Source organism: Melozone crissalis, unplaced genomic scaffold, assembly GCF_028551555.1.
Source record: "Melozone crissalis strain CALT ecotype California unplaced genomic scaffold, PUWL_Pcris_2 ptg000005l_1, whole genome shotgun sequence".
NCBI lineage: Eukaryota > Metazoa > Chordata > Aves > Passeriformes > Passerellidae > Melozone > Melozone crissalis.
The window spans coordinates 4278554-4292505 of NW_026535783.1; the positions used below are offsets into that span (position 1 = coordinate 4278554).

At 39.7% G+C, this 13952-nt stretch overlaps 1 protein-coding gene across 1 annotated transcript in view; it reads right to left on the reverse strand.

Annotated features, from left to right (window-relative positions):
- Positions 1–595: 595 nt before the first annotated feature.
- Positions 596–13952, reverse strand: part of LOC128942611 (coiled-coil domain-containing protein 171-like) — a 55061-nt gene continuing 41704 nt past the window's right edge. Inside the window, exons 20-23 of the mRNA XM_054285179.1 lie at positions 2532–2597; positions 1961–2023; positions 1066–1117; positions 596–614 (exon numbers count right to left, since the gene is read on the reverse strand). Coding sequence (XP_054141154.1) covers positions 596–614; positions 1066–1117; positions 1961–2023; positions 2532–2597 — 200 coding nt within the window. The remainder of the gene's footprint in view (positions 615–1065; positions 1118–1960; positions 2024–2531; positions 2598–13952) is intronic.

Genomic DNA, 13952 nt, shown 5'->3' on the forward strand with positions numbered 1-13952 from the left:
AGAGTTATATAAAGAAGTGCTTTTTAATTAGAAACACAGAAATGTGAAGATATGGATGACATTTTCATAACAATATGAAATTACAAAAAATATCTACAGTGAACCACAATACAAAAGTAGGTAAGACTGTACTTTATTTAGATCTTGTGTTGCTGGAGAGTTTTTCTTCGGGAGAGAAGCTAGTATTTCTATGAAGAACTCTCTCACATCTGATAATTAAATTTCCTTATTTCTTCTAGTGCTGGGTATCACATCCCGCCTGAAAGGAGCTACTGAAGGCAAAGAACTGGTTCTGCGTGGTCTGAAACTGAAGGATGAAGACCCAATACCAGCTGTGTTTCCTGTCAGGTGGGAGGGCGTGTTGCTTGAGGGCATGGTAAAAGCTCTGTTTTGTCTCGTGTGGGAGGATGCATCCATGGATGGCCCAATATTGGATCTGGTTGGAATCAGGTTGATGGCTGGTTCCATTGATGACCCAAAACCTGTTCGACGTGGCATCGCACTGGAGGGGATGTTGGTGTCAGATGCACTGTAAGGTCTGGCTGGTAGCACAAAGGGGGGTACGTTGGTTCCAGACACAGTGTGGACTCTGTGTCTAGGCACTCTCCGCTGTGCTAGAGTAAACAAAAGGATAAAAAACAAATCGAGAGAGAATTAACGTTTGCTCTTAAATGCTCCTTACAAGGGCATGTATGTGAAGTACTTCTAGATGTTTGCTCCTTAAATGCTTCTTTGAAACACATGGCACCTGATTATTATATATAAATATTTAATAGACAAAGGACATTAGCACAAGTATCCTAGCCTGTAAATAGTTGCTATAGCACTTTAAATGAAGTGCTACAAGTATTCACATAAAGACATCTTTTATTTCTCATCATATTAACTCCAAAGCTGTGTTTTTTATTCAAGGAAACAAACTTATTCTGAATGTTAATGTTTTATAACAGAAAGAAAGGAAAAAGCCTTTGGCTCTTAAAAAGAAAGAAAGAACAAAAGAAAGAATGAAAGAAAGAATGTAATTAAACTAAGTTAGAAAAGAAAACATTCAAAAAGAAGACTTACCAGCAGGAGTAGAAGTAGCAGGTGTACGGGGTGCTCTGGGTCCAAAGCTCACCTGAAATATATCTGTTCAGAGATAATACATTTACTTCAGAGAAGGTAAATTTTTAAAAGCAATGAAAAGCACAGAACTGAAATGGTTGTGTTTGCAAGAGAATATGATTAAAAAACGCTAATGGTATGTAACATAATGAAAGGAAGAAGCATATGGCAAAAAAAAAAAAAAAGTAAGAAAAAAATTCAAAACATCAAAAAGCCACCCACACACTACTGCTACTCTGGAAAACCAAAAAAATCATAAAAAGCAACCAACCAAAAAAGAACCCCAAACCAAAAATAGCCAAGCTATTGGGCACCAATGGAGAGAATCACGGCAGTAATTTTAATGCCTGTGTTAGCTTTCACCACCCCTTTCTCTTCTGATAAATGTCTCAGAATATTTCTGTTAGCAATAGTTTTAATGCTCCATTATGTTTACAATTAAGGATTGTTGTATTTGACTGCAGAAGCTGTGCAGCATAAAGGCAGATGCTGGCTAGGAACTCACATCCCAGTGACTACAATTATTTGACAAGCAGACTTACCATCATGAGCTTGTGCTAGTGCAGGAGGTGTACGAGCAGCTTGGGCTGAAACCGGAAACTGAAAAGAGGCTGTTCAGAGAAAATAAAATGACTTCAGAGGAGGTACATTTTTAAACGCAAAGAAATGCACAGATTTGAAATGGCTATAGTTGCAATAAATTACTATTTCAAAATATCTGCGATAGTGTTATTGCTCCATTATGTTTACAATCAAGTATTGTTGTATTTGTCTTCAGAAGTTGTGCAGCATGAAGCAAGATGCTGGCAAGGAACCTACATCCAAATGACTATAATTTCTTGACAAGCAGACTTACCATTAGGATCAGGAGTACGAGGTGAAATGGTTCCTTGGGGTACGAAGACAAGCTGAAATGATTCTGTGTAGAGAAAGTAAATGTACTTCAGAGAAGGTGAATTTTAAAAATATGGAAATATATGAAACTGAAATGGTTATGTTTGCAAGGGAAGGCTATTACAATGATTTATCACATAAAGAAAAGAAATGCCTTCAGTAAAAAAAAAAGTTGAAGGCGGAGATAATTTTAAAACAAAAAAATTAGAGCCCCAACACCAAACCACCCAGCGGAACCACTCCCCAAAACCAAAGAACCCAACCAACCAAATCCAAACTGAAAACAAAAATTTTTCATGCAGTCAAGAACCAAAAGAAAAATTACACAAGTAATTTTAATCCCTGTGTTAGGTTTCACCATCCTCATTCTCTCTTTAAAAAATCTCACATTTCTGTTAGCACTCGTTTTATTGCTCCTTATGTTTAAAATAAAGTATTGTTGTATTTACGTACAAGATCTGTTCAGCATGAAGGGAGATGCTGCCTAGAAACCCGCATCCAAGAGACTATAATTTCTTGAAAAGCAGACTTACCATCAGGAGAAGTAGGAGTAGCAGGTGTACTGGCTGCGTGGGATGAAATTGAAGGCTGAAAATTACCTGTTGAAAAAAAGTAAGTTTTAACAAACAAGGAAACACTAAGACCTGAAATGCTTATGGTTGAAAGGAAAAGTTATCATAAAAATGTTAATGGTTTAAAACAGAAAGAAAGGAGAAGGGACTTAGTTTAAGAAATGTAATTAAAAGAAATACTAGAAAAATAAATCAAAACTAAAACACCACCCAACCACAAGGACCACTTTGAAAAACCAAAAAGAATCCAACCAACCAAGCAGCTAAACCCAGACTAAAAAAAAAAAAAATCTAAGCAAATACAGGACACATAGGGAAAAAAAATCCTCCAGTATTAATTTTAATCCCTGTGTTAGCCTACATCTTAAAAAGTATTATAACATTTCTGTTTGCACGAGGTTTAAAGCTCCATTGTGTTTATAATTAAGTGTTGCGGGATAGGCCTACAGAAGCTGTGCAGCAGGAAGGGAGATGGCAGCTAGGAACCCACATCCCAGTGACTACAATTGCTTGAAAAAGTGACTTAAAAGAAGGAGCAGGATGACCAGGAGGTGTACAAGCTGCTAGGGCTGAAACACGAGGCTGAATATTATCTCTTGAGGAAAAATGGGATTTACAAACCAAGGAAATGCACTGATTGCAAATGGTTATGATTGAAAAAAAAAGCCTATTACAGGATATGAATGGTTTGTAATAGAAATAAATGAAAACCAATTTTGCTATTAAAAAAAGGAAAAAGCAAGCAAGCATGCAATTAAAAGAAGTAATAAAAGGAAAAAAATCAAAATGCACACACCCACCCAATCACCTCAATCTCTCCCCATGGATGTGGGCTCTCAACCCATATCCAAATCACTATAACGTTTTCACAAGCAGACTTATAATCAATAGCAGGAGTAGGAACACGAGGTGTACTGGCTCCTTGGGGAGGCCCTATGGAGTCTGTTCAGAGAAAGTGAATTTGCTTCAGAGATGGTAAATTTTAAAAAGAAAGGAGATGTATGGAATGGAAATGCTTATAGTTGGAAGGAAAGGCAATGTTGGTTCCAGAGACAGTACAGTTTCTGTAGGATGACACACCTCCAAATATGTTGCTTCCAGACGCAGTATAGTATCTGCTGGGTGATTCGCCTTCAGACGCAGCATAGTATCGGCTGGGTGACGTACTGAAGGCTGAGCCGCTTCCAGACACAGTATAGGTTCTGCCGAGTGTCAGACTACGGAGGCCTGAGTCGGTTCCAGATAGACTATAGGATCTGCTGGGTGACGAAGTGAAGACAGAGTCGCTTCCAGACACAGTATAGGTTCCGTCGGGGGTCATACTACTGTAGTTTGAATCGGTTTCAGACAGACTGTAGGTATTGAATCTTGGACGTCCCCAGAATGCTGGAATAAAAAAAAATGAATAGAAGCAAATCAGGAGAGAATCTACATTTGCTGTTAAATAGCTCTGACAAGAGTAAGTGTTTGAAGTACTTACAACTGCTTGCTCCTTATCTTAATTGCTTATTTGAAAGACATGGCATATAAATATTCTATATTAATCCTTAATAGACAAAGGACATTAGCACAAGTATCTTGCCCTAGGAATTATTGTAATCACATGTTGTTTGAAGTTCTACATATTCTCACAGACATATTTTTCCCCACGTCCTTATAAATTCTAGGGTGTGGTTTTTAATCAAGGAAACAAACTTCTTCTATAGTTGGATAAAAATTTAAATCCCTGTGTTACTTACACCACTTCTTTCTTGTGTGAAGAATGTCTCAGAACATTTCTCTTTGCACTAGGTGAATTGCTCCATTATCGTTATACTAAAGTGTTGCTGTATTTGCCTACAGAAGCTGTGTAGCGTGAAGGGAGATGCTGGCTAGGAAGCCACATCCCAGTGACTACAGTGACTGCTCTCTTGAAGAAGAGACTTACCAGCAGGACCAGGACCAGGAGCCGGAGCAGAACCAGGAGCTGGAGCAGGAGCAGGAGCAGGAGCTGGAGCAGGAGCAGGAACAGGAGCTGCTAGACATGAAAAGCGAAGCTAAATATTATTTCTTGAGTAAAAGTAAGATTTAAAAATCACATCGATGCACATTGGAAATGGTTATGGTTGAAAAGAAAGGCTATTAAAAAATATAAATATTTTACAATAGAAAAATAGGAAAAACAATCCTGTTATTTAAAAAAAAAATCTTTAAAAGAAGCAATGAAAGAAAAAAATTAAAAATCAAACACCCACCCACCCACCCACTTCAACAGGTCCCGAAAACTAAAGGGTCCAACCAACCAAGCACCCAAACCCAATGTAAAACCAAAACAAACCCATAAGTATAAAGAGACCAACGGAAAAAACTTTCCAATAATTATTTTAAACCCTGTGTTAGCTTCCACCATCCTATTTAACTTCTCTAAAGAGATCATAAGATTTCTGTGCACTAGGTGTAATGGTCCATTTTGTTTACAATGAAGTGTTGCTGTATTTGCATACAGGAGCTGTGCAACATGAAGAGAGATGTTGGCTAGGAACCCACATCCTAGTGACTGCAAATTGCTTGAAAAAGAGACTTACCAGCAGGAGCAGGAGCCGGACCAGGACCAGGACCAGGGCCAGGAGGACCAGGAGGTGTACGAGCCGCTTGGGGTGAAACATGAGACTGAATATTATCTCTTGAGGAAAAATAGGATCTCCAAGCCAAGGAAATACACCCATTGGAAATGGTTATGGTTGAAAAGAAAGGCTGTTACACAATATGAATGGTTTGTAATAGAAATAAAGGAAAACTACATTTGCAATTAAAAAAAAAAGGAAAAATCATGCAAGCATGCAATTAAAAGAAGTAATAAAAGGAAAAAAATCAAAATGCAAACACCCACCGCAAACAGTCCCCTAGGATGTGGGATGTCAACCCACATCCAAATCACTATAACATTTTCACAAGCACACTTACCACCAACAGCAGGAATAGGAGCACAAGGTGTACTGGCTCCTTGGGGAGGCCCGATGGAGTCTGTTCAGAGAAAGTGAATTTGCTTCAGAGATGGTAAATTTTAAAAAGAAAGGAGATGTGTGGAACGGAAATGCTTGTAGTTGGAAGGAAAGGCAATGTTGGTTCCAGAGACAGTACAGGTTCTGTAGGATGACACACCTCCAGACATGTTGCTTCCAGATGCAGTAAAGTATCTGCTGGGTGACGTACTGAAGAATGAGTTGCCTTCAGATGCAGTATAGTATCTGCTGGGTGATTCGCCTTCAGATGCAGTATAGTATCTGCTGGGTGACGTACTGAAGGCTGAGCCGCTTCCAGACACAGTATAGGTTCTGCCGAGTGTCAGACTATGGAGGCCTGAGTCGGTTCCAGATAGACTATAGGATCTGCTGGGTGATGAAGTGAAGACTGAGTCGCTTCCAGACAGAGTGTAGGTTCTGTCGGGTGTCATACTACTGTAACCTGAGTCGGTTTCAGACAGACTGTAGGTTCTGAATCTTGGACGTCCCCAGAATGCTGGAATAAAAAAAATGAACATAAACATATCAGGAGAGAATCTACATTTGCTGTAAAATAGGCCTGACAAGAGTGCGTATTGTAAGTTCTTACTATTGTTTGCTGCTTGTCTTAATTGCTTATATAAAATGCATGGCATATAAATATTCTATATTAATCCTTAATTGTCAAACGACAAGTATCTTGCCCTAGGAAGTATTGTAATCAGACGTTGTTTTGAAGTTTTACATATTCTCACAGACATATTTTTCCCCTCATCCTTATAAATTCTAGGGTGTGTTTTTTAATCAAGGAAAGCAACTTCTTCTACAGCCTGACAAAAACTTTAATCCCTGTGTTAGTTACACCACTTCTTTCTTGTGTGAAGAATGTCTCAGAACATTTCTCTTTGCACTAGGTGAATTGCTCCATTATCGTTATACTAAAGTGTTGCTGTACTTGCCTACAGAAGCTGTGTAGCGTGAAGGGAGATGCTGGCTAGGAAGCAACATCCCAGTGACTACAGTGACTGCTCTCTTGAAGAAGAGACTTACCAGCAGGACCAGGACCCGGACCCGGACCAGGACCAGGACCAGGACCAGGAGCAGCAACGAGAGCCAGAGCAGGAGCAGGAGCAAGAGCAGGAGCAGGAGCAGGAGCTTGAGGTCTAGGCATTGCTAGGTGTGAAACATGAGGTGAAATTTATTTCTTGAGTAAAAGTAACTTTTAAAACCAAGGCAATTAACAGATTGGAAATGGTTATGATTGAAAGGAAAGGCTATTATAAAATAAGAATCGTTTATAAAAGAAAAATAGGAAAAAACAATTCTGTAAAAAAAAAAAGTTTTTAAAAGAAGCAATTAAATAAGAAAATAAAATATCAAACACCCACACACCCACCTCAGCCACTCCCCAAAACCAAAAAAACTCCAAGCAACCAAACATCCAAACCCTTATAAAACCAAAAGAAACACACAAGGACAAAGACACCAATGGAAAAAGTTTCCATTAATAATTTTAAACCCTGTGTTAGCTTCCACCATTGCCTTTCCCTTCTCTAGAAAGTATCATAACATTTCTGTTTGCACTAGGTGTAATGCTCCATTACGTTTACAATGAAGTGTTGCTGTATTTGCCTACAGAAGCCGTACAGCATGAAGAGAGATCCTGGCAAGGAATCCACATGCCAATGACTACAATTGCTTGAAAAAGAGACTTACCAGCAGGAGCAGGAGCCGGACCAGGCCCAGGACCAGGACCAGGACCAGGACCAGGACCAGGACTAGGACCAGGACCAGGAGGACCAGGAGGTGTACGAGCTGCTTGGGGTGAAACAGGAGGCTGAATATTATCTCTTGAGGAAAAATGGGATTTAGAAACCAAGGAAATGCACCAATTGGAAATGGTTATGGTTGAAATAAAAAGCGTATTAGAGAATATGAATGGTTTGTAATAGAAATAAATGAAAACCAATTTTGCAATTAAAAAAAAGGAGAAAGCAAAAAAGCATGCAATCAAAAGACGTAATAAAAGGAAAAAGATCGAAATGCAAACACCCACACACCCTCCTCAATCCCTCCCCATGGATGTGATCTCTCAACCCATATCCAAATGGCTCTAATATTTTCAGAAGCAGACTTATAATCAACAGCAGGAAGAGGAGCACAAGGTGTACTGGCTCCTTGGGGATGCCCTAAGGAGTTGAGTCAGAGATAGTAAATTTACTTCTGAGATGGTACATTTTAAAAAGAAAGGAGATGCATAGAATTGAAATGGTTATAGTTGGAAGGAAAGGCATTGTTGGTTCCAGAGATAGTACAGGTTCTGTAGGATGACACACCTGCAAATATGTTGCTTCCAGACGCAGTATAGTATCTGCTGGGTGAATCGCCTTCAGATGCAGTATAGTATCTGCTGGGCGAGTCGCCTTCAGATGCAGTATAGTATCTGCTGGGTGATGTACTGAAGGCTGAGCCGCTTCCAGACACAGTATAGGTTCTGCCGAGTGTCAGACTATGGAGGCCTGAGTCGGTTCCAGATAGACTATAGGATCTGCTGGGTGACGAAGTGAAGACAGAGTCGCTTCCAGACAGAGTGTAGGTTCCGTCGGGGGTCATACTACTGTAGTTTGAATCGGTTTCAGACAGACTGTAGGTATTGAATCTTGGACGTCCCCAGAATGCTGGAATAAAAAAATAGAAACAAATCACGAGAGAATCTACATTTGCTGTTAAATAGGTCTCTGTACGTATTTGAAGTACTTACAACTGTTTGCTCCATGTCTTAATTGCTTATTTGAAAGACATTTCATATAAATATTCTATATTAGTCCCTAATAGACAAAGGACATTGTCACAACTGTCGTGCCCTAGGAATTATTGTAATCAGACGTTGTTTGAAGTTTTAGATATTCTCACAGACATATTTTTCCCCTGGTCCTTATAAATTCTAAAGTGTGTTTTTTAATCAAGGAAACCAGAAACTTCTACAGTCTTGACAAAAATTTTTATCCCTGTGTTATTTACACCACTTCTTTCTTGTGTGAAGAATGTCTCAGAACATTTCTCTTTGCACTAGGTGAATTGCTCCATTGTCGTTATACTAAAGTGTTGCTGTATTTGCCTACAGAAGCTGCGCAGCATGAAGGGAGATGCTGGCTTGGATCCCACATCCCAATGACTACAATTGCTTGAAGGAGAGACTTACCAGCAGGACGAGGACCAGGCCCAGGACCAGGACCAGGGGCAGGAACGCGAGCAGGAAGTGGAGCAGGAGCAGGAGGAGCAGGAGGTCTATGAGCTGCTAGGGGTGAAGCGCGAGGCTGTATACTATCTCTTGATTAAAAGTAATATTTAAAAACTAAGGCAATGCACAGATTGGAAATGGTTATGGTTTAAAGGAAAGGCTATTAATAAATAAGAATGATTTGTAAGAGAAATAAAGAAAAAACAATTTGAAATGAAATTTGAAAATGACATACAATTTGAAACAATTTGGAAAAAAAAATTGAAACAATTAGAAAAATAAAACTTTCCAATAATAATTTTAAACTGTCTGTTAGACATTGCCATCCCCTTACACTTCTCTAAAAAGTATAAAAACATTTCTGTTTGCCATATTTGTAATGGCAAATTCATTACGTTTCCAGTGAAGCGTTTCTGTATTGGTATACAGAAGCTGTGCAGCATGAAGAGAGATGTTGGCTAGGAACCCACATCCCAGTGAGTACAATTGCTGGAAAAAGAGACTTACCAGCAGGAGCAGGAGCAGGAGCAGGAGCAGGAGCAGCACCAGGATGACCAGGAGGTGTACGAGCTGCTTGAGGGGAAAACATGAGGCTGAATATTATCTCTTGAGGAAAAATAGGATTTATAAACCATGGAAAGGCACCCATTGGAAATGGTTAAGTTTAAAAAGAAGGGCTATTACAGAATATGAATGGTATGTCATAGAAATATAGGAAAAACAACTTTGCAATTTAAAAAGGAAAAAAAAAAAGAAAGCAAGCAAGCATGCAATTAAAAGAGGTAGTAAAAGGAAAAAAATCAAAATGCATACACCCACCCACCCACCGCAAACAGTCCACTTGGATGTGGGATGTCAACCCACATCCAAATCACTATAACATTTTTACAAGCACACTTACCACCAAAAGCAGGAATAGGAGCATGAGGTGTACTGGCTCCTTGGGGAGGCCCGATGGAGTCTGTTCAGAGAAAGTGAATTTGCTTCAGAGATGGTAAATTTTAAAAAGAAAGGAGATGTGTGGAACGGAAATGCTTGTAGTTGGAAGGAAAGACAATGTTGGTTCCAGAGACAGTACAGGTTCTGTAGGATGACACACCTCCAGACATGTTGCTTCCAGATGCAGTATAGTATCTGCTGGGTGACGTACTGAAGAATGAGTTGCCTTCAGACGCAGTATAGTATCTGCTGGGTGATTCGCCTTCAGATGCAGTATAGTATCTGCTGGGTGACGTACTGAAGGCTGAGCCGCTTCCAGACACAGTATAGGTTCTGCCGAGTGTCAGACTATGGAGGCCTGAGTCGGTTCCAGATAGACTATAGGATCTGCTGGGTGATGAAGTGAAGACTGAGTCGCTTCCAGACAGAGTGTAGGTTCTGTCGGGTGTCATACTACTGTAACCTGAGTCGGTTTCAGACAGACTGTAGGTTCTGAATCTTGGACGTCCCCAGAATGCTAGAATAAAAAAAAATGAACATAAACATATCAGGAGAGAATCTACATTTGTTGTAAAATAGCTTTGACATGACTATGTATTTGAAGTATTTACAACTGCCTGCCTCTTAATTGCTTATTTGAAAGACATGGCATATAAATATTCTTTATTATCCTTAATAGGCAAACGACATTAGCACAAGTATCTTGCCCTACAAAGTATTGTAATTAGACATTGTTTGAAGTTTTACATATTTTCACACACATATTTTTCCCCTGGTCCTTATAAATCCTAAAGTGTGTTTTTTAATCAAGGAAAGCAACTTCTCCAACAGTCTGACAAAAACTTCAATCCCTGTGTTAGTTACACCACTTCTTTCTTGTGTGAAGAATGTCTCAGAACATTTCTCTTTGCACTAGGTGAATTGCTGCATTATTGTTATACTAAAGTGTTGCTGTATTTGCCTACAGAAGCTGTGCAGCGTGCAGGGAGATGCTGGCTAGGAAACCACATCCCAGTGACTACAGTGACTGCACTCTTGAAGAAGAGACTTACCAGCAGGACCCGGACCAGGACCAGGAGCAGGAGCAGCAACGAGAGCAGGAACTGGAGCAGGACCAGGAGCAGCTGCAGGTCTATGAGCTGTTAGGGTGAAACACAAGGCTTAATATTATCTCTTCTATAAAAGATTTAAGGACCAAGGCAATGAATATATTGGAAATGGTTATGATTGAAATGAACAATGATTAAATATATGAATGGTTTGTAACAGAAAAATAGAAAAACAAATCTATTATTAAAAAAAAGAGTATTAAAATAAGCATTTAAATAAGAAAATAAAAATCAAACACCCACACACCCACCTCAACCACTCCCCAAAACCAAAAGAATCCAAGCAACCAAGCATCCAAACCCAAAGAAAAACCAAAGCAAACCCACAAGGACATAGAGACGAATGGAAAATATTTCCAATAATAATTTTAAACCCTATGTTTGCATCCACCTACAGCTTTCCCTTCTCTATAAAGTATCATGACCTTTCTGTTTGCACTAGTTGTAATGCTCCATTATGTTTACAATGAAGTGTTGCTGTATTTGCCTACAGAAGCTGCACAGCGTGAAGGGAGATGCAGGCAGTTGTAGTGACATCCCAGTCACTACAACTGCCTGAAAAGAAAACTTACCAGCAGGAGCTGGAGCAGGAGCAGGAGCAGGAGCAGGAGCAGGCCCAGGGCCAGGAGCAGGACCAGGACCAGGACCAGGAGGACCAGGAGGTGTACGAGCTGCTTGGGGTGAAACATGAGGCTGAGTATTATCCCTTGAGGAAAAATAGGATTTACAAACCACAGAAATGCAGTGATTGGAAATGGTTATGTTTGAAAGGAAAGGCTATTACAGAATATGAATGGTTTGTAATAGAAATAGAGGAAAAACAATTTTGCTATGAAATAAAAAGAGAAATCAAGCAAGCATGCAAATAAAAGATGTAATAAAAGGAAAAAAATTCAAAATGCAAACACCCACCCACCTCAACCACTCCCCATGGATGTGGTCTCTCAACCCACATCCAGATGGCTCTAATATTTTCAGAAGCAGACTTATAGTCAATAGCAGGAATAGGAGCACGAGGTGTACTGGCTCCTTGGGGATGCCCTAAGGAGTTGAGTCAGAGATAGTAAATTTACTTCTGAGATGGTACATTTTAAAAAGAAAGGAGATGCATAGAATGGAAGTGTTGGTTCCAGAGACAGTACAGGTTCTGTAGGATGACACACCTGCAAATAAGTTGCTTCCAGACGCAGTATAGTATCTGCTGGGTGAGTCGCCTTCAGATGCAGTATAGTATCTGCTGGGTGAGTCGCCTTCAGATGCAGTATAGTATCTGCTGGGTGATGTACTGAAGGCTGAGCCGCTTCCAGACACAGTATAGGTTCTGCCGAGTGTCAGACTATGGAGGCCTGAGTCGGTTCCAGATAGACTATAGGATCTGCTGGGTGACGAAGTGAAGACAGAGTCGCTTCCAGACAGAGTGTAGGTTCCGTCGGGGGTCATACTACTGTAGTTTGAATCGGTTTCAGACAGACTGTAGGTATTGAATCTTGGACGTCCCCAGAATGCTGGAATAAAAAAATAGAAACAAATCACGAGAGAATCTACATTTGCTGTTAAATAGGTCTCTGTACGTATTTGAAGTACTTACAACTGTTTGCTCCATGTCTTAATTGCTTATTTGAAAGACATTTCATATAAATATTCTATATTAGTCCTTAATAGACAAAGGACATTGTCACAACTGTCGTGCCCTAGGAATTATTGTAATCAGACGTTGTTTGAAGTTTTAGATATTCTCACAGACATATTTTTCCCCTGGTCCTTATAAATTCTAAAGTGTGTTTTTTAATCAAGGAAACCAGAAACTTCTACAGTCTTGACAAAAATTTTTATCCCTGTGTTATTTACACCACTTCTTTCTTGTGTGAAGAATGTCTCAGAACATTTCTCTTTGCACTAGGTGAATTGCTCCATTGTCGTTACACTAAACTGTTGCTGTATTTGCCTACAGAAGCTGCGCAGCATGAAGGGAGATGCTGGCTTGGAACCCCCATCCCAATGACTACAATTGCTTGAAGAAGAGACTTACCAGCAGGACGAGGACCAGGCCCAGGACCAGGACCAGGGGCAGGAACGCGAGCAGGAAGTGGAGCAGGAGCAGGAGCAGGAGCAGGAGCAGGAGGAGCAGGAGGTCTATGAGGTGCTAGGGGTGAAGCGCGAGGCTGTATACTATCTCTTGATTAAAAGTAATATTTAAAAACTAAGGCAATGCACAGATTGGAAATGGTTATGGTTTAAAGGAAAGGCTATTAATAAATAAGAATGATTTGTAAGAGAAATAAAGAAAAAACAATTTGAAATGAAATTTGAAAATGACATACAATTTGAAACAATTTGGAAAAAAAAATTGAAACAATTAGAAAAATAAAACTTTCCAATAATAATTTTAAACTGTCTGTTAGACATTGCCATCCCCTTACACTTCTCTAAAAAGTATAAAAACATTTCTGTTTGCCATATTTGTAATGCTTCATTACGTTTCCAGTGAAGCGTTTCTGTATTGGTATACAGAAGCTGTGCAGCATGAAGAGAGATGTTGGCTAGGAACCCACATCCCAGTGAGTACAATTGCTGGAAAAAGAGACTTACCAGCAGGAGCAGGAGCAGGAGCAGGAGCAGGAGCAGCACCAGGATGATCAGGAGGTGTACGAGCTGCTTGAGGGGAAAACATGAGGCTGAATATTATCTCTTGAGGAAAAATAGGATTTATAAACCATGGAAAGGCACCCATTGGAAATGGTTAAGTTTAAAAAGAAGGGCTATTACAGAATATGAATGGTATGTCATAGAAATATAGGAAAAACAACTTTGCAATTTAAAAAGGAAAAAAAAAAAGAAAGCAAGCAAGCATGCAATTAAAAGAGGTAGTAAAAGGAAAAAAATCAAAATGCATACACCCACCCACCCACCGCAAACAGTCCACTTGGATGTGGGATCTCAACCCACATCCAAATCACTATAACATTTTCACAAGCACACTTACCACCAAAAGCAGGAATAGGAGCATGAGGTGTACTGGCTCCTTGGGGAGACCCTATGGAGTCTGTTCAGAGAAAGTGAATTTGCTTCAGTGATGGTAAATTTTAAAAAGAAAGGAGATGTGTGGAACGGA